The sequence below is a fragment of the Nannospalax galili genome, unplaced genomic scaffold (genome assembly GCF_000622305.1).
Source record: "Nannospalax galili isolate Female #2095 unplaced genomic scaffold, S.galili_v1.0 scaffold253, whole genome shotgun sequence".
NCBI classification, from domain to species: Eukaryota; Metazoa; Chordata; class Mammalia; order Rodentia; family Spalacidae; genus Nannospalax; species Nannospalax galili.
Window position 1 is genome coordinate 908,539 of NW_008335287.1, and position 22,673 is coordinate 931,211.

Sequence of the window (22,673 nt, forward strand, 5' to 3'; positions counted from 1 at the left end):
AACAGCAGCTTTAGCTCCTCTGAGCAACCAACCCTGGTGCAATTCTGTATGAAGTAACCACACAGCTCAGACGGTGTTTGAACCAAATCTTCACTGAAGATTTCTGCTGCTCCCTGACCTCATGCCCACTGCTGGCTCAGGAAATCTCTGTTAAAAAAAAAAAAAGGACTTAGATCAGCTCACTCTTTCCCTTCCTCTTGGTCTAGATAACTCAGTTACCCTCAGTCCCATTCCAGGGTAACAAACTGCTTGACCAGAACTATTCTCACCTCACACTTCTTAGAAACAGGGGGCTCTCACAAAGAAGGTTGTGATGGAAGCCAGGAGGAAAGATAACCATCTTAACCCTCTCTTTGTTCCTGTAGGCATTGCGTGCAATTTCATAGAGCTGCAGGAGATTCAAACACAGAGAGTCAAAGGTCGATGACATAGTCATACTGCCTAGGATGACTTATCTAAAAGGGAAACGAGCTTGGAGAGTCTGTCTCATCAAGTCAGAGACCTAGGGATCTTCCAGGTCTTAAGCTGTTTCCATGGATCGGCATGCTAATAGCCAACAGAGAATACTAGTGAAACTTAATCCTGCCTCTGACTGCCCATCACTGCAACAGCACAAGGAATTGCTATGGGCACCTCCAGTAGAGGTTTATTTAGAGGAAAACATCACTTGTAGAGGCAACATGGGGTTCCATAGGACCCTAGGATTCTTTCTCCACTTGAAGAGCCAGAGACCCCGGGTGAGGGATCAGGGTCCACCCCCAATCCAGCAATCCTTTAAACTAAGTAGCCAAAGACTCTGATGCTCATTGTATAGGCCAGGGAACACAGCTATTTAGGGATGCTGAGAACCCCATCATGTCAGTGCTTTAAGCTGTACTCAACAGTCAGTTGGATGAGGAAATGATAGAACACGTGCATCTGAGGTTACCTGCTTTCCATACTCCAGAGGCACTGTCCTGTCATCTTCTCCATGCAAGATGAGGAGGGGGGAGGACAGGAACTTCACACTATGGAGAGATGGGAGAAAGGCAAGAGTTGTACCTGAGCTCTAAGTTACAGTTTTAGTGAACAAAGTTGGCCCAAAGCATACACAAAAAACTCCTTCCTTCCAAGGAATGACAGCTTCATGTACAAAACAGCTTCCCCCATAGTACCTTTTTTTGCTCTACCTGTTTCCCTTGATTTTATTTGTTCATATAATTGAATTGAATACTTAATCAATTGAATTCACTTCTATGTGATAATACAGAAGATAATACACACTGACATAATGACTTTGTACAATGCTGGACAACTGTATCATTTTCTTTATCTCGTTTTGTAATATCTGAAATATTTTAATTAAAAGTCTAAAAACTAAAATAAAATTCAAAACCCCAAATTACAAAACTACCACAGAACCAAAGAGACCTCTTTGTAGCCACTTAACTTTCACCCATGAAGTAGAGAAGGAAAACGCAGTAGCAGGCGGGACCAGCTGCCTGCTCAGTCTAGCTTACGATGCAAAAGGTCACCAGCATGCAGAAAGATTGTCTTCCACTCCAGTGACTTTCTCAGATGATGCTTCTCTGACATTCCAAGTTCTCTTGCCTACCCGTTCCTGCCAGTCACTCAAGGTTACTGCTCAGAATGCTATTCTCTCAAGTGTGTTGAAACAGGAAAAACATATACATTTTAACAGCTCCATACTTGGAAGTATTCCTAAATTCCTTACCAGTGAGAGGCTAACTTCTCAGTTTCTAGCCATTGATCTGCCCTTAGGTTAGCTGGCTCGACATTAAATGGGTTTGGGCTACATGAGGAATAAGCCCTGGAAGTCAGGAGTCCCCCTAAGGAGTGTTAAACTAGTCCTTAGAGGCCATTTAGAAAGTCCAATGTGCTATAAAGACATCATTACGACTGCAGAAAGTTCTGGATTGGTGAAAACATCAACTCAGATATAAGGAAAACAGTAGATATTAAAATGTATAGAAACCGGGGCTGGAGAGATGGCTCAGCGGTTAAGAGCTCTGACTGCTCTTGCAGAGGACTCAGGTTCGATTCCCAGCAACCACGTGGCAGCTAAAAACCATCTATAACTCCAGCTCCAGAGAATCTGAAGCCTTCTTCTGACCTCCTCAGGCACTGCATGACACAAGTGCACATACACACATGCCAGAACACATACACAAAAATCTTTGAAACTTTATTTAAATGTGTAGAAACCCCTTTCTCCAAATGCTAGTGTCCATCTAAGAATACTAGAATGAGAGCCACAGAAAAGTCAGGACAACACTCAGTGTGCTTATCTAGTGAGTCATGATGGTTGCCCGGGAATCTGAGAGCAACAGTGAATCTGTCCATGAGAGCAAGTCATGGTGGTTACCTCGAGAACCATAGAGCAACAGCGACTTTGTTTTCATTGTTAGCTTACTTTTCGTCACTAGCAAAGACTATTTTTTCTTCTTTAAGGGCATCCATAAGCGTGCGTAAACATCTTGGAAACTTCTGGCAAATCTATTTTTCAAAAGGAAAAGTTGAAGATGTTAATACTTGCCTCATAGCTGTCCAACATGCACCACTGCAGTCTCACAGAAAACAATTCAAGCACAGGTACGCCAGGGAGAGCTACAGAATACCATGTCTTAAAAAAAAATGGCTTATAGCCTCATACCTGAACTGTGTGAACAGAGAACAGTGAGCTCCTAAATATTATGATTGTTTTAATATTTTTTTCTAATCTTCAAGTAGCCAGTTTCTTGGCTAAAAGTCTTTGGGTCTCTTAGCAACATACTCCATTCCAAAGGCCAAAAATGTCTAAAGTATTTGGGAGTTTTTATCTAATCCCTAAATGATTTTAGGGTTACCTCTTCGGGGAGAGGGAATGTTAAGAGTAGCAAAAAGCCCCATTAAAAAAAAAAAAGAAAGAGTACATGAAGTTATCAGAAAAAAAAGTGATGGGGAGCTATGGGAGGAGTTGGAGGGGAGGGAGTGGGCATGGATTTGATCAAAACACCTTACATGCATGTATGAAATTCTCAATAAATTAAAAAAAAATTCCAGTCTTCTGGAAGGGAATTCAGGACCTTCACAGGAATTTATTTAGAAAACTGGCACAGAACAGGGAGGCCAGCACCAGTAGGTACAGACTCCTGCTCTGCACTTAGGGCTCGGGCCCGCTGTTTCAGGAGCCTCCTGGGTGCTCAGGATCTGCCTGGTCTGTACTTTTGCCAGGACTCACAGAGAAAAATCTGCAGTCAGGTGTGGGCCGGACATCTAACTCTCTCTGCCTTCTTCCTATGTTTCACGCTAAGAATGAGGTGGCTGGGTTTCTCTTTTCTTTGTCCCCTGATTTCCCACATCCTGGAGTCAGGATCACGGGAGGGAAATTCAGTAAGAGAAGCCCTTCAGCAATTCATCTCAGATTCTGAAGGAGTGAGAAGAAAGCAGACTCAAGTCTGTCTTTCCCATCATTCTTCACTCCCTGCCAGTAGGGAGCCCTTGGAGCCCCAAAGGTCATGCCACACCCCCAGCCCAGACTACAACAGCACGCTCTTAATTGGTCTTCCTACCCTCTCTTTTTTCTGTAATGCCACCAGGAAAATATTCCTAAAACACCAGTTACAGGAAAGCTGCTGTTGCAAACCCTTTGGAATGCCATCGTGTGCACTAAAACACCAACTCTTAGCTTAAGCTCCACATCTATTCCAGAGGCTGCACACTGTCACCTGCCTGGCTGACCTTACAAGATGCATGAGGTTCTTAGGCTGGCCTCTAGCACTTGCTTTCTCTCACCTGTGAGTGCAGAGAAGGACACCACACCCACAGAGACACTGAGAGGATGTAAGGGGCTGAGTGTGAAGGAACGATCAAAGCCCTAATCAGACTCCCGGTTCCAGCTTCTGCCCCGGCTCACACCCCATGCTCCTGTTTCCTCACTGCTTTCCCTTGGCTTCCAGAGTTAAATCCTGTGTTTCTGTAATCTCTTCATTAAGCCTTTCATTGACCACACTTGAGCACAAGCCCACTCTTCTCAATTCTCCCTGCCCTGAAGTTACTGGGTCCTGGGTCTTCCCCTAGCACAGCTCTTAGCCACAGAATGAGTGGGAGATGGCAAGAGCATTTACTGAGATCCTACTGGCAGCTGGAGACTTGGAATGCACTGTTACTTAATTTGTTTTTGGTAACAATCCTGTGCATTAGGCATTATCAACCACATTATTTTGTTAATGGGAAAACTCTGAGAAAGGAACAACTTGGTGGGGGCGCATCATGCAGAGCTGGTGGCAGAGGCCACCAATCTGTCTGGTTCCATAGCACACACTCCTCACGTAATCCTGAGTGACAAGACTGACTCCCAAGGGAAATCTCTATGGTCACCTATAGCCACACCATGTCCTCTCTTCTACCAAACAGAGTCTGAGGTCAGGACCTGTGCCTCCCTCCCCCTCCACATGTACCACGTCACTCTCCATCTCTTATTTAGTGGTAATGATCATTTAATGGCACCCCATGAGAATAGAAACAACAGAACCTGAGTGCTTATTATGCCAGGCACAACTGTAGCTGCTTTTTGTATATATGTCTAGTCATTTGTTTAATGGTCACAATTATTTTGACTATGCTTTTCTTACTCCAGTGTATAAATGCAGACACCAGAGCATTAAAAACAACTAGCCCCCAAATCACCCAGCTGTCAGTGACAGTTCAGAAAAATCAAAACCTGGGCAGTGGGATCCCAGAGCCAGGGTTCTTAAGAACTACATAATACTGTAGGACAGTACACCTGGACCAGGGAGTGCTTATTAAAACTCAGATGGCTCCTGATTTACAATTTTAGTTTTAATTTAACATTGTACCTTGCTGCAAAAGTGATATCCATTGAGCAGAAACAGTAAGTGCTTTGAATTTTTATCTTTCCCTGGGCCAACAACATGCTGGATGATCCTGGCTGAGACACTGGGTTGCAGCAGCAAGCCACAGCACCCAGTCAGCCTCAGGAACACCAACAATCCAGACTCTACAGTGAGCTGTGCTGCTAAGCTACCATACTGGCAGGCTAGGTGTATTCATGCATCTTTGACTTAATGATATTTCCATGTTGTTGGGGACCCCTGTTGTGTAAAAGTAGAAGTCCCTCCATGTCCGGATAGCCCACGGGCTCAGTTTTAAATGCAGGGACTCCTTTTGTCAACAGAGTGCTTTTCTAGCATCTCCCTGACTCATCTTTTGAAGTGACCACCACAGATGCCCTACCATAAACATGGCCTCTGGCTCTGGAAATGCCATGCTTTCCTGTGTGATTTTTTCTGGCAGTCTGGCAACCTGGCAGGAGCCCACTTCCATATGCAAATAGGTTATTTCACAAAGTACCTATCAGCTAAAGCTTTTACCACTACCCCCATGGTATAAAGTTTCCTGATTCCCCTCAATAAATGGAGCTGGATAGCTAGGAGCTGGATAGCTAGGAGCTGGAGCGGGGATCACTGAGACTTGGAGAATAAAAGAGCTGTACCACTGAATCTGACTGAACTGAGTCCTGTGCCTCCTGCCTGCGATCCAGTCTCCCCAGGGGGCAATATCCTTCCATCATCGACTCACGGACACCTAGCTTTAGCCGCCCCCGCACTTTCCCGCGTGATCCAGCAGCCGGTGGATTTCACATCTTGAAGAAAGTGCAGGGGTGAAATTAGGGCAGGACCCGGCCGGGCAAAGCCCTGAGCAGCAGAGACTTTCAGCACTCAAGCGGCGGACAGCGACACTGTGCGCGGCGGAGAAGCCCGCGGAACCCCGTGCCGCGACCTTTCTAGGGTGCGCGCAGGAGCCCCGAGAGCCCAGCACGCACCCCCATACCATGTGACAATGAATTTATCGGGATATAACCCCATTGTATGTCAACAAACATCTGTAAGGTTTATGAAATTTTAAACCAAATTAAACATTTACAAATTTAGAGAAGCTAGGTGTGGTAGCACACCTATAGTCCCAGCTACTTGGGAAGCTGAGGAAGGAGGATCATTTGCATCTAGCAGTTCTAGGCTATAGTGAGCAACAAGGATTAGGTGTCTTCACTAAGTGTGGCATCAATATGGTGCTCTCTGAGGAGTGATAGACCACCAGGTTCCCTAAAGAGGGGAGAACCGGCCCAGGTCAGAAACAGAGCAGGTCAAAACTGCTGTACTGATCAGTAGTGGAATCATTCCTGTGAATAGCCACGAATCCTGTCTCTAAAACTAGAGGATGAAATAGAGCCAGAAAGATGGCTCCACTGGTTGCTTTTTCAGAGGACCCTAGTTCAGTTCCCAGCACCCACATGGCAGGTAACACCCATCCATAACTCCAGTTCCAGGGGAACCCAACTGATAGGATTCAGATCATCCCCAATCCTATAACATAAGAGGCTGGAATGATAGGGTTCAGATCCAGGTGACCCTAGACCCAGAAACCATAAGGCCCCTAAGAGGAACTGAGTCAATCAACTCCCAGCCACCTGCAAGTTAACAAAAGCAGCTCCGAGAAATTAAAGACCAATGTATTGAGATCACCAGAGCATGCTCCACAGGCTGACAAACAGGCTTCCCAAGCCCTTAGTTGCAGTTAGTTCTTGGAACCCTGTAATTATAGAAAACATGTTTTACAGTAGATGTTTTCCTCGATAAGTTTCACCAGGTACAGACCCCACGCCCTCCCTGAGCAACCAGCCCCAAAACAGTGCCAAACAGGAGAAAAAAACTCTTTTTCCACACTCTGTCCCTTTATAAGCTACCCCTCTGCAGCCATTAGGCTGCTGGCTCTTCCTCACGCCCAAGTTAATGACCAGCCCTGCCAAACCCAATTAAACTCTCACTTTGCCAGAGTCCTCTTTGTTTCTGTTTCATGGCAATCCTGACCCTTTTAATCTAATATATGGTGCCATGACTCAGATCACCTATTTGGGTATGGATGTGAGGACTCTGGCCAGACCAACTGCCAGATACTGGCTCCTGCACTCACCATCGATTTGGCCATTAGGTACTCCCCTTCTCTCATTCTCTCTCACTCTCTCTTTCTTTCACAGTCCCCTTCCTCCACCCTCTGCTGCCACCCTCCCTCTCCCTGCCATTTGGCACTTTCCTTTTCATCATGACCATCAGTCACTCCCAAACTTAAAGCTTTGGCCACTGGGCAGCACAGGCTTCCATGAGTGTTGAGTGTCCTGCACAGTTGCTGTGTCTGCCTAAGCCCACCTGGTGGATTGACCCATCCATCCAACACTCTCAAATCTTTTCCTGACCTCCTTTCTCTCACCCCTCTTCCCTCTCTCTCCACATCTCTCTCCCTCTCCCCTCTCTCTCTCCCCTCTCCCCCCTCTACCCCCTTCTCTCCTTCTTCTTCCCCGTGCCATACAGTCATTGGATCTCCTGTTCCTCATTAAATCATGCCGGCAAGTGAGATCCCACGTTTTCCCCTCCCTAGTCGTGGGACACTGCCTAGGGACTTTGGGACAGTCTCATTTTTGGGACCTACTCCACGGAGGAATGCCTCCCTGGATGCCAGCCCTGCACAGTGATTTGGCACACCTATCCTCTCATGCCTCTTTCCTCACCTGTCTTTGTCCTCTCCGTCTCTCTCTGCCTTTTGGCACTTGTTTTCTGTGTCAGCCTCATTAGCAACTTCTACTTCCCCTGGAGATTCCCACAGCCTTCTCATTTCCCTTCTTTAGCTCTCATTTTCTTCCTTTATCTAATCACACTAACCACCCTTTTCATTCTCTTCCTCATCCCTCTAATTACAAATGGGCAACCTCAATTCTAAACCTGCTGGATTCACTCCCCGACTTGCCTTCTGAAATCTTTAAAACCCTCAATCTTCTCTGTCAGACCTAAACACCTCAAATTTCTCTGCACCACTGCCTGGCCACAGTACAAGTTAAACAATGGTTCTGTGTGGCCAGAGACTTCAATATCTTAAGAGATTTAAATAACTTCTGCCAACATAACTGGCAAATGGTCCGAACTCCCTATGTCCAAGCTTTCTTTGCTCTTCGTGCCTGACCCTTCCTCTGCGCTCCCTGCCAGACTGCCAGGTCCTCTTGCAAGACCCTTCCCACTGACAGTGATTCCTCTACCACTCCTCCCCCACTCCCTCTCCTGTTCTCAAGAGATGGCCACCAGCACAGCCACAGCCGCCTCCACTGCTGCCATGTGGCTGCAAGGAATGGCTAGTGCCCCACCCCCCCACACCTTGCAGGCCTCTAATGGTCACCAGTCAGGCCCTGCAGGGTCTCAGGTGCCCACCCAACCCACCAGCAGGCAAGGGAGAGCAATGGAGCAAGGTGGGCAGATCTGGGCCCATGAGGCCCAGAGCCGAGCAGCAGCAGAGCCTGGGAACCTGGGGTCATGGGCCAGGCTGGGAACCAGCTCAGGGACCTGCTCGGTCACACCCACCCCACGTCTGGCAGCTCTTGCACCTGTGCTGACAGTAGCCTGGGTAGAAGGAGCTGTCAGAGTTCATCCCCTTTCTCTCTTAGCAATATGTCCCAAATAGGGGGAAAAAAATTAGGATCCTTCTCCACAGACCCAGCCTGCTTCATTCCATGTAAACCATCAGGATGGGAGAGAAGGGAGAAAGGCTCATAATTTTATGATTGCTTGTCTTCTTGCAGGATTAGAGAAAACTTCCCATAAAATTGTATAATCCAAAACCCCTCTGAAAACCCAGCACAGTTTCTGGCTAGACTTATGATCCAGATTCTAGAGATGCTTAACCATCATTTCATCTCACAATCTGCCCCTAATATTAGAAGAAAACTTAGATGGCTAGAAAGTGGCCCAGATACTCCCCAGGGAGATCTGTTAGAAATGGCATTTAAAGTCTTTAATAACTGGGAGGAGCATACTAGGACGGACAAATTTGCTCTATCTAAACAAAAATATTAGCTGCTGGCCACAGCTCTAAGGGCTCCTCCAAGAAGATAGTCTCTGGTTTCACTGCGACACAGCGTCAGCCACCAGGACCCTGCTTCAGATGTGGACAGACTGGACACTGGGCCAAACAATACTCCAACCCACAACCACCACTGGGACCCTGCCCTCGATGTGGACAGAGAGGTCATTGGAGGATCGATTGTCCTTCTTTGCCATGTCAAGATAGGCCAGTCTCCTCCCTGGCCCCATCCACTTTGCAGGAGTCCATCACGGATCTTCTGGACCTAGCAGCCAAAGACTGATAGGGCCATGGTTCCTCAGCACCCACCTCAACCATAACCATCACTATGGAGGAGCCCAAGGTAGTAGTGACTACAGTAGCTGGTAAGTCTATCTCATGGTCATTCCTTCCCTCCTACTCTGGAAAGGTTTTTCCCTCACAGGTCTCCATGGTGGGGGTAGATGGAAGACCCCATTTCCCTAAAACAAAGGAGACCCTTCTGAACCTGTAGAGCCTCTGGGACCAATGACAGCAGCTTTCCATGCCATCCGGAAGGCCCTCCTAGAGGCACTGGCTTTAGCCCTCCCTGACCTGGGATTCCTATTTCTCTTATATGTAACTGAAAATAAGGGACTGGCTCTGGGGGTCCTTGGACAAATGAAGGGACCCACCTTTGCCCCTGTGGCCTCAAAACAACTAGACACCACCATCAAGGGACGGCAGCCTTATCTCCATGCCCTGGCAGCTGCAGCCCTCCTGGCTCAGGAAGGTCTTAAACTCACCCTAGGTCATCCTATTTCTGTTCTTTCCCCCCACCATCTTAAAGATCGCCTCACCCACTCCTCTCTTAGCACTCTTGCTCCATCTAAGCTTCAACTTTTTCATGTCACCTTCCTTGAAAATCCCTTAATCACTTTAGACTCCTGCCCTCCCCTTAACTCTACCTTGCTCCTCCCTTCTGCCACACCACTCACTCTCTCAAGCCCCTGCCTGATTCAAACCTGGTTTGTGGATGCTCAACCCTAACCCCTACTGGGTCCCACAGAGCAGGATATGCTATCGTCTCCCTCATAGGCATTATTGAGTCTGGACCTTTACCTCCTGGTACCACCTCACAGAGGGCAGAATTCATAGCACTCACCAGAGCCTTAACATTGGCCAAAAATCAAAAAATCAATATTTTCACAGATTCTAAATATGCTTTCCATATACTGCATCATTGTGCTTCTATCTGGAAAGAAAGGTCTACTTACCACAAAGGGGACCCCCCCCATTATTAATGGTCCACTAATCCTTAAATTATTGGAGGCATCTTATCTTCCTGCCAAGGTAGCTGTAGTCCATTGTAGGGGGCACCAACTTCTCACTGATCCTATTGCCAGAGGCAAAGACCTGGTTGACCAAGCTGCTAGAGAGGCCAGCAAATGCCAATATCATGCTGCTACCCTGTCTTTCTTAGCTCCATCAAGGTTCTTACCTTCCTACACCCCTCAACAGCATAAATCTCTTTCACATAAAGGGGGTACCTCAACCTCAGGAGGATGGATGATTCTTGGATGATCCTCTCAGGAGGATGGATGATTCTTCTGGATATAAAAAACTGCCAGACATAATGGATGGGGAATGCTCTAGCACCAACAGACACCACAAAACAGCAGCCTGAGAGGAACCCTTCCAGATCCAGCCTCATCACCTTACTTCAACCCCCCTCCCCATTTTGTCATCGACCTTACCCAGCAGGAAGCAGCCAGACAAGATACGTTGTCCCCAATCCTATAACAGAAAAGACTGGAATGATAGGGTTCAGATCCAGGTGACCCCAGACCCAGAAACCATAAGGCTCCTAAGAGGAACTGAGTCAATCAACTCCCAGCCACCTGCAAATTAACAAAAGCAGCTCCGAGAAATTAATGACCAATGTATTGTAATCACCAGAGCATGCTCCACAGGCTGACAAGCAGTCTTCCCAAGCCCTTAGCTGCAATTAATTCTTGGAACCCTGTAATTGTAGAAAACATGCTTTACAGTAGATGTTTTCCTTGATGAGTTTCACGAAGTACAGACCCCATGCCCTCCCTGAGCAAGCATCCCCCAAAATAGTCTCAAACAGCAGAAAAATATTCTCTTTTTCCACATTCTTTCCCTTTATAAGCTACCCCTCTGCTGCCATTAGGCTGCTGGTTCTTCCTCACAACCGAGTTGAGGACCAGCCCCGCCAAACCCAATTAAACTCTCACTTTGCCAGAGTCCTCTTTGTTTCTGTTCCATGGTGATCCCGACCCCTGCCACCTTTTTATCTAACACCAACACTCTCTTCTGGCCCCTGTAGGCATTGCACAGGACAGGTGCACTTACATACATGCAGACAACACCATCATAATATAAAATAAAAATAAGTATTTTGTAAACATGGTTTTAAAAAATGGGAGATTTTTCTCTTCTGATAATAGAGAAATCATTACAGAAAGTTTTTCAAAGACAACAAACAAAACAGGAAAAATATTTCTAAAAACTTCTCTTGAAAGTGTACAAGCAGGGGCCCATACCTTTGCAGACTGTCTGAGAATAAATGGGCATCCCCTTAGCAAGCTTCCTAAATTGTGCTGTGACTGCTCACTAGTAGGGGCCCAGACTTTAGGAGGAAGCCTGAGAGTACCTGACTGGCACCTGATTTGGGCCTCTGCTGGAGCTCCTGAGTAGCTGGACTGAAGCTATCTGTTCCTTCCAATATAAAATCTGAGAGAACCTGAAGACTAGACAAGCCAGTTTTACATACCCAATAAGACAACAACCAAAGCACACCAATAATACAAAAAGAAGCAGACTCCAACTCAACAAAGGAAAGCTTGAGTTTCATACCAGAATCAGAAACAATAAAATAAATCCACATGCCAAAATCATAATGGAAAAAATAATAATATGGAAAACCAAAATAATATATACCCACCAAATACCACTAGTCCTATAAAAGAGTTCTACAAGGAGAACCCCCAGAAATAACCCAGGACACAGAATTTAAAAGAACAGTCATAAACATGATCAAGGAATTCAACAAATTTAAAGAACACACAAACAAACAAATCAAAGAAAGAAGCTAGGGATAAACTTCTGACTGAATTCACAAAAGACATAGAAATATTGAAGAAATTTTCTATCTCAGGCTGAAATGAAGAAGAGAAAAACTCAATAAGTAAATTTGAAACAACAGAAAACCTCACAGAATGAATGAATAAAATGGAAAACAGAATATCAAAACTGAATGATAAAGTTGAAGAATTGGACCACTCAACCAAAGACTATGAAAAAAATTTAAATTCACAGGTATGGAATATGCAGGAAATGTGGGACACCATGAAAAGACCAAATTTATACATCATAGGCATAGAGGAAGGAGAAGAATTTCAGGTTAATGGTATTGGCCAGATAAACAGGATTGCAGGAGAGAATTTCCCAAAATTAAGGAAAGACATCCCCATACAAATACAAGAAGCACATAGAACACTAAGTAGATAGGACCAGAAAAGAAACTCCCCATGGCCTATCATAGTAAAAACACTAAATGTACAGAACAAAGAGAGAATACCGAAAGCTGCAAAAGAAAAAACAACAAGTAACATATAAAGGGAAACCCATCAGAATTACAGCTAACTTAATGTAGATTATGAAAGCCAGAAGAGCCTGGACCAAGGTATTTCCAGTTCTAAATGGCCATAGATGCCAACCCAGAATACTTTACCCAACAAAAATGTCTATTACAATTGAAGGGGAAAGAAAAATTTTCCATGACACAAAGAGGTTGAAAGAATATACATCCCTTCAAATAATACTTGAAGCAATACAAAGAATGGAGAAAGGAACAACTATACCCAAGAGGCAACATTAAGAAACTAAATGAAGGTAGAATTGTGGAAACATAAAATTAGACCAAGAATGCAAACAGAAATCAAAATAATGGCAACCAATACACATCTTTCAATAATAACTTTAAATATCAATGAACTGCACTCCCCAGTCAAAAGACACAGGCTGGTTGAATGGACTAAGAAACAAAACTCATTGTTGTTTGCAAGAAACCCATCTCACTTTCAAGGACAGGCACTACCTTAAGGTGAAAGGATGGAAAAGAATATTCCAAGAAAATGGCACTAAGAAACAAGCAAGGGTTGCAATTCTAATATCTGACAAAATAGACTTCAAACTAAAACTAATCAGAAGAGATAAGGAGGGTGACTTCATTCTGATCAAAGGAACAATTGATGAAAAAGATATTACAATCATGAACATATATACACCAAACTCTGATGCACCTAATTTCATAAAAAGCAGTACTACTGGACTTTAAGACACAGATTGACCCCCAACTCAGTAATAGTAGGGGACTTCAATGCCCCACTATCTCCATTAGACAGGTGAATTGGACAAAGAATAAACAAAGAGATATCTGAATTAAATGATACCATACATCAAATGAACCTAACAGACATCCACCAAATATTCCACCCAAACACCAAAGAATATACTTTCTATTCAGCATTCCTTGGAACTGTCTCTAAAATTGACCACATACTGGGGCACAAAACAAACCTCAACAAACACAAAATAATTTAAATAATTATATATATTCTATCAGACCACAACACAATAAAGTTTAAAATCAATACCTAAAGAAGCCCTAGTAACTACAGGAACTCATGAAGTTTAAACAGCACACTCCTGAATGATGAATGGATCAAAGAAGAAATTAAGAGAGAAATAAAAGTATTTCTGGAACTAAATGAAAAAGATAATACAACACAGCAAAACCACTGGGACATTTTAAAAGCAGTCCTAAGAAGGAAGTTTATAGCTCTAAGCACCTACATTAAAAAATCAGAAAGAGCAGGCTAGGCATGGTGGTGCATGCCTTTAATGCCAGCACTTGGGTGGCAGAGGTAGGCAGATCTCTGTTGAGTTCAAGGCCAGCCTGAGCTACATAGTGAGCACAAATAAATGACTTAATGTTGAAATTAAGACTCTGGAAAGGCAAGAACAAATTAAACCCAAACCCAGCAGATAAGAAGACATAATAAAAATCAGAGCAGAAATTAATGGAATAGAAACAAAGAAAACAATACAAAGAATCAATGAGTCTAAGAGCTGGTTCTTTGAAAAGCTAAACAACTTAGACAAACCCTTAGCCCAGTTACCAAAAGAAAGAAAGAGCAAATATAAATCAATAAAATCAGATGAAAAAGGAAAAATCACAACAGACACCAAAAAGATCCAGAACATAAGGGAATACTTTAAAAACCTATACACTATCAAATTTGAAAACCTAAAAGAAATGAATGAATATCCAAAATCATGGGAACCGCCAAAGCTAGACCAAGAAGAGATCAACAGCTTAAACAGACCCATAACATATTAAGAAATTGAAAGAGTAATACAAAACTCCCCAACTAAAAAAAGCCCAGGATCTTATGGATTTACAGCAGAGTTCTACCAAACATTTAAAGAAGATCTACAACCAATACTACATAAATTATTCAAAAAGATAGAAATGGAGGGAGAACTCCAAAATTCCTTCTATGAAGCCAGCATCACTCTAATACCAAAATCAGGCAAAGACACAACCAAGAAAGAAAACTATAGGCCTATATTCATAATGAATATAGATGCAAAATTTCTCAACAAAATACTTGCAAACCACATACAGACACACATCAAAACAATCATCCACCATAATCAAGTAGGTTTTATTCCAAAGATGCAGGGATGGTTCAATATATGTAAGTCAATAAATGTCATAAATCATATAAATGGACTCAAAGACAAAAATCACATGGTCACTCAATAGATGCAGAAAAAAAACCTTTGACAAAATTCAGCATTCATTCATGATAAAAGTTTTAAAGGGATTTGGGCTGGAGGGAACATACTTCAACATAATTAAAGCTATATACAACACATCCACAGCCAACATCATTCTGAATGAGAAAAAACTAGAAGCATTCCCATTAAAATCAGGAACAAGACAAGGCTGTTCCCTATCTCCACTCCTTTTTACTATAGTGCTTGAAAATCTTGCAAGAGTAATAGGACAAGAGAAGGAAATTAAAGAAGTAATAATTGCAGAAGATGAGGTCAAATGATCCCTTTTTGCAGACAATATGATATTATATCTAAGAGACACCAAAAATTCCACTAGTCCTAAAATTGATTAACACTTTCAGTTAAGTAGCAGATTACAAATTTATCTACAAAAATCAGTAGCCTTTCTATATATCAATAACACGCAATCAGAGAAAGAGTATAGGGAAACCATCCCATTCACAAAAGCCTCAAAAAATGTAAAATATCTTGGAATAAACCTGACCAAAGACATCAAATATCCCTACAATGAAAATTTTAAATCTTTAAAGGAAGAAATTGAGGAAGACACCAGAAGATGGAAGGACCTCCCATACTCATGGATTGGAAGAATTAATATTGTGAAAATGACCATCCTACCAAAAGCAATATATAGATTGAATGCAATCCCAATCAAAATCTCCATGACATACTTCACAGAATTTGAAAAAAAAAAACTAAAATTCATATGGAAGCACAAAAGACCATAAATATCCAAAGCAACCCTCTGCACAAAGAATAATTCTTGGAGGATTACTATACTAGATCTCAAAACTATACTACAGAGCTATAGTCATAAAAACAGCATGGTACTGGCACAAAAATAGATACATAGATTAATGGAACATAATTGAAGACCCAAACATAAGTACATGCAATTTCAGCCACCTGATATTTGACAAAGGTGCCAAGAACACACAATGGAGGAAAGACAGCATCTTCAACAAATGGTGCTGACAAAACTGGATCTCCACCTGTAGAAGAATGAAGCTAGATCCTTATCTTTCACCTTGCACAAAAGTCAATTCCAAGTGAATCAAAGACTTCAATGTGAAACCAGAAACTCCGAAACTGTTAGAAGAAAACATTGGCAGTAACCTACAAAACATAGGTGTAGGAAAGGACTTTATAAATTAGGCATCAGTTGCTCAGGAATTAAGGTCAACAATCAACAAGTGGGACCCCATTAAACTAAAAAGTTTCTGTACAGCTAAAGAAACAACAAAGAACGTGAAGAGAAAACTCACAATGGGAAAAAATCTTCACCAGTGACACATCTGACAGAAGTTTAGAATCCAGAATAAAGAGCTCAAAAAACAAAGAATCAAGAAAAAAAAAAAAAGACCCAATTAAACAATGGGCCAAAGATCTAAACAGAGAGCTCTCAAAAGAAGAAATAAAGATGACTAAAAAAACATCTTAAAAAGTTTTCAACACCATTATCAATTAGGGAAATGCAAATTAAAATCACCTTAGGAGTTCATTTTACCCCAGTCAGGCTGGCTAAGATCAAGAAAACAAATGATACCAAATACTGATGAGGATGTGGAGAAAGGGGATGCACTGCTGGTGGGATTGCACTCATGAAACTCCTACGGAAGCCGTGTGGAGAACTCAAAAAAACAAAAATGGATCTACCATATGACCCAGTTATACCACTCCTTGGCATATACCCAAAGGACTCATCCTATTGCAGAGATACTTGTATAACCATATGTGTTGTTGCTCTTTTCACAATAGCTAAGAGATGGAAGCAACCTAAGTATCCTTCAACTGACAATTGGAGAATGAAAATGTAGTACATTTACACATGGTGTTCTACTCAGTGGTAAAGAAAGATGAAATCATGAAATTTACAGGTAAATGGACAGAACTAGAAACTGTTATACTAAGTGAAGTAACACAGACTCAGAAAAACAAAAGATGTATGTTCTCCCTCATTTGTGGATCTTAGCACCACTCTTTATATATGTGATTATATATCCTGATGTAACTTCAGAAACTAGGAAAATGGAAAGTAACCAGGGAGGTAAGGAGAAAGAAGGAACCTGAGAGAGAGGAACAGTAGGAGACAGGTGTTACTAAGGGAGAAATGTGTAAAATAGGGGCCGTTAAATGGCAGGGGGAGAGTGAGGGCCATACAAGGAACTAAGGCGGTAAAGGGGAAGAAGGAGCTCAAGAGAAATGGGACCGTAGCACACAGGAACTATCAAGGGAGAAATGGGGACACTTCAAATGGAGAGGGAAGAGAGAGAGAGAGAGAGAGAGAGAGAGAGAGAGAGAGAGAGAGAGAGAGAGAGAGAATGCCTAACTGGTTTAAAAAACCAGAGGGAATCATATTAGTCCAAAAACCTACTGAAATATTATACATACAATATCTCTACATGAGTCCGTGTGTATAGCTGAAGGCTACATGAAAAGAAACAGTGCCAGACAGAAGAAACCTTCCTTTGAGTTGTTGGCCAGCGTAGTCCAAGAGACTCCCAGAATTACACAGGCTATTGCCACAGTCCTTGATTGCCTCCCAGAACTTGAGGACCCTATTGCTGAAGACAGCACATACTTCAGACATGGGATTTGGAGCAATGGAGCTGGAGCTGACCTGGAAGCCACCTCCCCTGCAGGCCAGCTCTCATAGCTTTGGAGAGCACTGCACAAGCTGGTAAGGGAGAACACCAATCGATGGTCCAACCCCAGCTTCAAGGCCTAAAAACCACATCAGTAACCAGCACAGCAAATGACATTGGTGCAGTAGGGGCACTTTTATCTTTGGGTAATCAACAGCTACCTAATTGGACTTAAAGCCCACTCAATGGGAGGAAATTCATGTGTGGCACTGTAAATATGGCCAAATACACATAGCTGGAGAGGTCATAGATCTTAGAGAAAACCCCAAGGCTGTCACATTCCTAGACAAATGTAATTTACTATGTGCCAAATATGAATCCTTAAATTTATAGACTAGTATCCCAGTCACCACTCATCAAAGAAGCTTGTTTTCCAACAGATAGAGATTATTGCTGAGTTCCACAACTGGTAATACACAGAGATTATCTGTGAATTGCCCAGGCCTAAGTGACACATCCACAATGCAACCTCTACACCTAAGGCTCACAGAACATAGAACAAGGGATGACGAGAACACTAATGCATCTTTCAGTTCTCATCAATGAAGCTCCCTCATGCATCAGATGGCCAAGAACACAAAAGGTCACAAATAGCCAAAATGTAGAGAATAAGAGTCTACAGAATGCTGGTCCTTGGACAGGACTCCTACATTAAAATCCACCCACCCAGGGCTCAGGGACCATTGTGGAAGAGGAGGCAGAAAGACTGTAAGAGCCAGGGAGGAGGTGCATGACCATATGGAAAAAGAGTCTTACAGGCTCCTGGGATTCTTCTCATATGAACCTACAGCAATGGTGTCACCATACACAAGACTCATGCAAATTCAAGCAGAGAAAACCCCAGCACAGAACTGTGGAAATGGACAGCAGGCCCCAATCTTAGTCAATGAATTATTAGCATCTGATTACTGCTGGGAAAGGAAGAGCTGATCTTAAAGGGAGGGACTCTAGATAGGCTGACTAGACCTCAGTGGATGAACTTGCACTGAGGGACGTCTGAGGACACTGACTTGACGTGATAACCCTTAATGCAAATGAAAGTATGTGCATTAATTCCAGTGGGGGAGGGGGGGCTATGGGAGGTGGTCAGTGGGGGAAGGGGGTATAAAGATGATTAAGACAGGAGAGACCTCCCTTTGAGTTGTTGGCCAGGGTAGTCCAAGAGACTCCCAAAATGACACAGGCTATTGCCACAGCCCTTGATGGCCTCCCAGAACTTGAAGGTAAGATTTCAGACACAGGATTTAGAGCAATGGAGCTGGAACTGATGAAAACAACACTGTAGGACAAATTGCAGAACACTTCGGTGTCCGGAACGTTCACCCCACCTGACCATATGTCAGGACACAACATAAATTTCAAGGGTGAAATGATACAGTCTAGTCCTAGATCATGGAAGAGTTGTGGGAGAAATCAACAACACATCTAATAAGAATTTCCCCAACTGCATAGGGTTATGAAATACACTTCTAATTCTCCTATGTATTCAAAGAAGAAATCACAGTGATACTATAAATTATCTTTAACTGAGTGATAATTAAATGCTTTTAAAGATGTGTTTATTTATTTGTGTGTATGAGGTCAGAGGACAACTTTCGGGAATCAGTTCTTTCCTTCCACCTACTAGGTGGGTTCCAGGGACCAAACTCGGGTCACCGAGCTTAGCAGTAAGTGCCCTTACCTTCTGAATCATCTTGTCAACCCCTGAACTAAATGATTATTAAAACACATTTCAAAATTTGTGGGATGCAGAAGTGTGGCCTAGGTAGAGTATGCCCTAATGCATACAATAGAGGAGCAGAAACGCCAAAAATAAAAATAAATTATACCAAATATTACTAATAAGCACTATCCCAAGAAAATTTCAAATAACAAATTAAATCTGGGAGGAAAAAAAGGAAAAAATTAGCACATGTCTTCTAATCCAAAGGGCTGAGAAGAGATTGGAAAGGCAATAACAAAGGTAAGGGCAGAAAAAAGGAAAAGACAGGAGTGCAGATGATAACCAACTTGACACGATGAACTGGCTCCTCCTGTTGCCCTCAGACTGCCCGTGACTCACAGCTGCTTTCCCTCACTAGAATAACAGAAGTGGGGTCTCTGTCCCCCCTCACTAGAATAGCAGAACCTGGGTCTCTGTCCCTCTCTTCATTCTCTACTACATGAGACAGCAGAAACCATGGGTCTCCAAGCCCAGCATCCACATGGCTCACCTAAGCTGCCCTGAGGTCTCCTTCCCTATGCTACGACTCCAGTCTAGCAGTTTTCCCCAGAGCACCCCTCAGTCAGTCACATACACAAAGGCCCTGCCTTGACTTTGATTCTCAGAGAGTGTGTCTGAAAATTAAAACTAAAGAAAGCTAAATAATAAATAGAGCACAAAGTAAGCATAAAAATAATCATACAATCTTTGTGTATTATCAGTATTAGAAAGGTTATCAATTCCCCAAACTGATTTATAAATCCAACTCAATCCAATAAAAGTCACAGAATTTTTTTGTATAAATTGGCAAGATAGTATATAATATTAGGAAATGTAATACACACACACACACACACACACATGCACACACACACACACGCACAAAGGTTTAAGAACAACCAACACAATATTAAATTGTGGGAATGACTTTTCATAATCTGGACTAACGACATTTAATGAATCCCAGAAAAAACCATGTGCTCTTGTGTTTTGTGATATGGGCATCTGATCTTGTTTCCTGGGAACCTCAGTTTGGGACTCTGCCCAAAAGGAGAATGAATGAATGTGGATGTGCTTGAGAATTAACATACCAAAACACTGAAAGGCAGTGCACCTACCTCCATCACACACTGTGGGGATTGGGATGGATGTGTGACCTTGGTGAAAGAGATATTCTAGAACTAAGGATAAAAAGGCTCAAGGGTTTGTTAAGATTGAGGTGTAGCTAAGCTTGTACTTCCCTAATTGAAGCTGGAGAAACCATCCTGAATAAAACCATAGGTGGGACCCAGCTCATGGACACCATTCCAGGGACAGAGGTCCAACAAGAGAGTTCCATCAGCACAGCTCCAGGAGACAGATGGTTCCAAGAAATATCTGGGGAAATAGGTGTCCTCCATGTTCAGGCCCACTCTTAAACACTAAATTTAAGTTAGTCTACTTGTTTAGGTGATCCTGATGTCGGCATAGTAATGTTGTATTAATGAGAACAAATCCGATGAACTTTCTGGGCATGGTGGTACATGCCTTTAATACATGCCTTTAATCTCAACACTTGGGAGGCAGAGGCAGGCAGGTCTCTGTGAGTTCAGAGCCAGTCTGGTTCACATAACAAATTCCAGGCCCACTAGGGCTACATAGTGAGACCCTGTCTCAAAACAAAACAAAACAAAATGTAAAAACAAAACAAAGAAAAAACTAAAACTTATGAACTTGTAAAACCAAATATCAAGAAATATGTTATAATAATTAAAAGATTGCCATATTCATATAAGAATGGACAAACGAAATGAAAATATTGTACCTGAATTCTGTATATACCTACAGTTCAAGGATTTTATTAACAATTGCTTAGAATAAATATAATAAAGCTAAATTATTGGTTATGTTAAAACAAATATACAATCGTTTAAGCCTACTGAAAGTTTTTTATAATATTTCATTTATTATTTTTATTTTATGTGTATGAGTGAATTGCCTACATGTATGTAAGTGCATCTGTGTTGTGTAATACCCAAGGAGGTTATAAGATGATGTTGGATCCCCTGGAACTGGTTGTTAGCCACCATGTGGGTGCTGGGAATTGAACCTGGGTCCTGTGCAAGAGGGACCAGTGCTCTTAACTGCTGAGCTATCTCTCCGGCCCCTAAAGTCTTTTATTTTTTAAATATTAAATTAATCAACATTCAGGTTGTAGAGGGAATTTTTTAATTTAGTTGAAGAATATTCAAGATTATGTGATTCTGTGAGCCTGCTGTCCCAGACAGCAGTCAACTAAATTAAGCAAATTCCAGAAAATTCTATGATGATCTACTATACAAAATATTTTGGAAGTAAGGATCTGGAGAGATAGCTCAGCACTTAAGAGCACTGGCTGCTCTTGTAGCACCTACAAGGTGGCAACCAACCATCCTAACTCCAATTGGGCATCTGACGCCCTCTTCTGATCTCCATGGGCATTGCACAACATGGGTGCACTTACATCCAGACAATACACTAATAACATAAAATTAAAATAATAAATAAAATATTAAAACTATTGTGGATGTAAGCAGATTAAAACATCCCTACAACACCTTACAGCATCAAATAACAATTTGGATCCCCTCTAAGACCTTCCTGTTGTCCTTATCTTCCTTTCCTTCATCCTTTAACATTTACCATGGGTATATGACTGTAAACCATCGAACCTTAGTCTGGAATAGCATTGTAGAACTAGGATAATAAGCTTCATGCAGTGGTTCATGTCTGTAATCCCAGCACCCAGGAAGCTGAGACAAGAAAATTGTCAAGAATTTGAAGCCAGCCTGAACTACATAGTGTGAGTTCAAGGCTAGCCTGGGCTAGAGTAAATGTCTACCTCAAAAAATAATAATAAATAAATAAATAGGATAGTATAAAAATAATAAATAAATAAATAGGATAGTATACACAAGAAAATTTTTTTGTTTTGTTTGTCTTTTGTTGGGTTTTTATTTTTGAAACAGGGTCTCCCTGTAGCCCCTGCTGACCTGGAACTCACTATGTAGACCAGAGTGGCTTGATCTCACAGAGATCCACCTGCCTCTGCCTCCCCAGTGCTGAAATTAAAGGTGTGCACTACCATTTGCAGATTACACAACAGATTTTTAAAACTCCATCTTGTGGCCCAATTCTTCATTTTCGTGAGAAGACCATTGTCTATTTCTGGAGCACTATATAAAAGCTGTGTCTCTAGAATTTTCTTTATGATACACTGATGCAGGAGATATAGCTATTCACATTCACAGAGCTGAAACTGATGTTCGAAATTGTATTTTCAATTTAAAGTAATTATAATTATAAATCTAAGTCTAGTTAAAAATATAAAATATAAGTACAGTTAATAATGAAAAAAACTTTCACTTAATAAGTCCCTCTATTTTTTAGAAGAAAATAAATGAATTGTGGAATCCAAAAGCCATGTGCCCTTCGACAAGTAAACTGACAGGTTAGAAAAACCCAGGAACATGTGAAGCAGTTAAGGAAAGGAGCCTTATTCATAAACACAAGTATGTAGAGAAAGCCACACTTTGACACCGTGTCAAGAT

General features: G+C 42.3%; 1 protein-coding gene across 1 annotated transcript in view; it reads right to left on the reverse strand.

The window, feature by feature from the left end:
• Nucleotides 1-6: 6 nt before the first annotated feature.
• Nucleotides 7-22,673, reverse strand: part of Abhd12b (abhydrolase domain containing 12B) — a 39,440-nt gene continuing 16,773 nt past the window's right edge. Inside the window, exons 10-13 of the mRNA XM_008829839.2 lie at nucleotides 2,414-2,496; nucleotides 929-1,007; nucleotides 270-388; nucleotides 7-147 (exon numbers count right to left, since the gene is read on the reverse strand). Of these exons, the coding sequence (XP_008828061.1) occupies nucleotides 120-147; nucleotides 270-388; nucleotides 929-1,007; nucleotides 2,414-2,496 (309 nt within the window). The 3' untranslated portion in view covers nucleotides 7-119. The remainder of the gene's footprint in view (nucleotides 148-269; nucleotides 389-928; nucleotides 1,008-2,413; nucleotides 2,497-22,673) is intronic.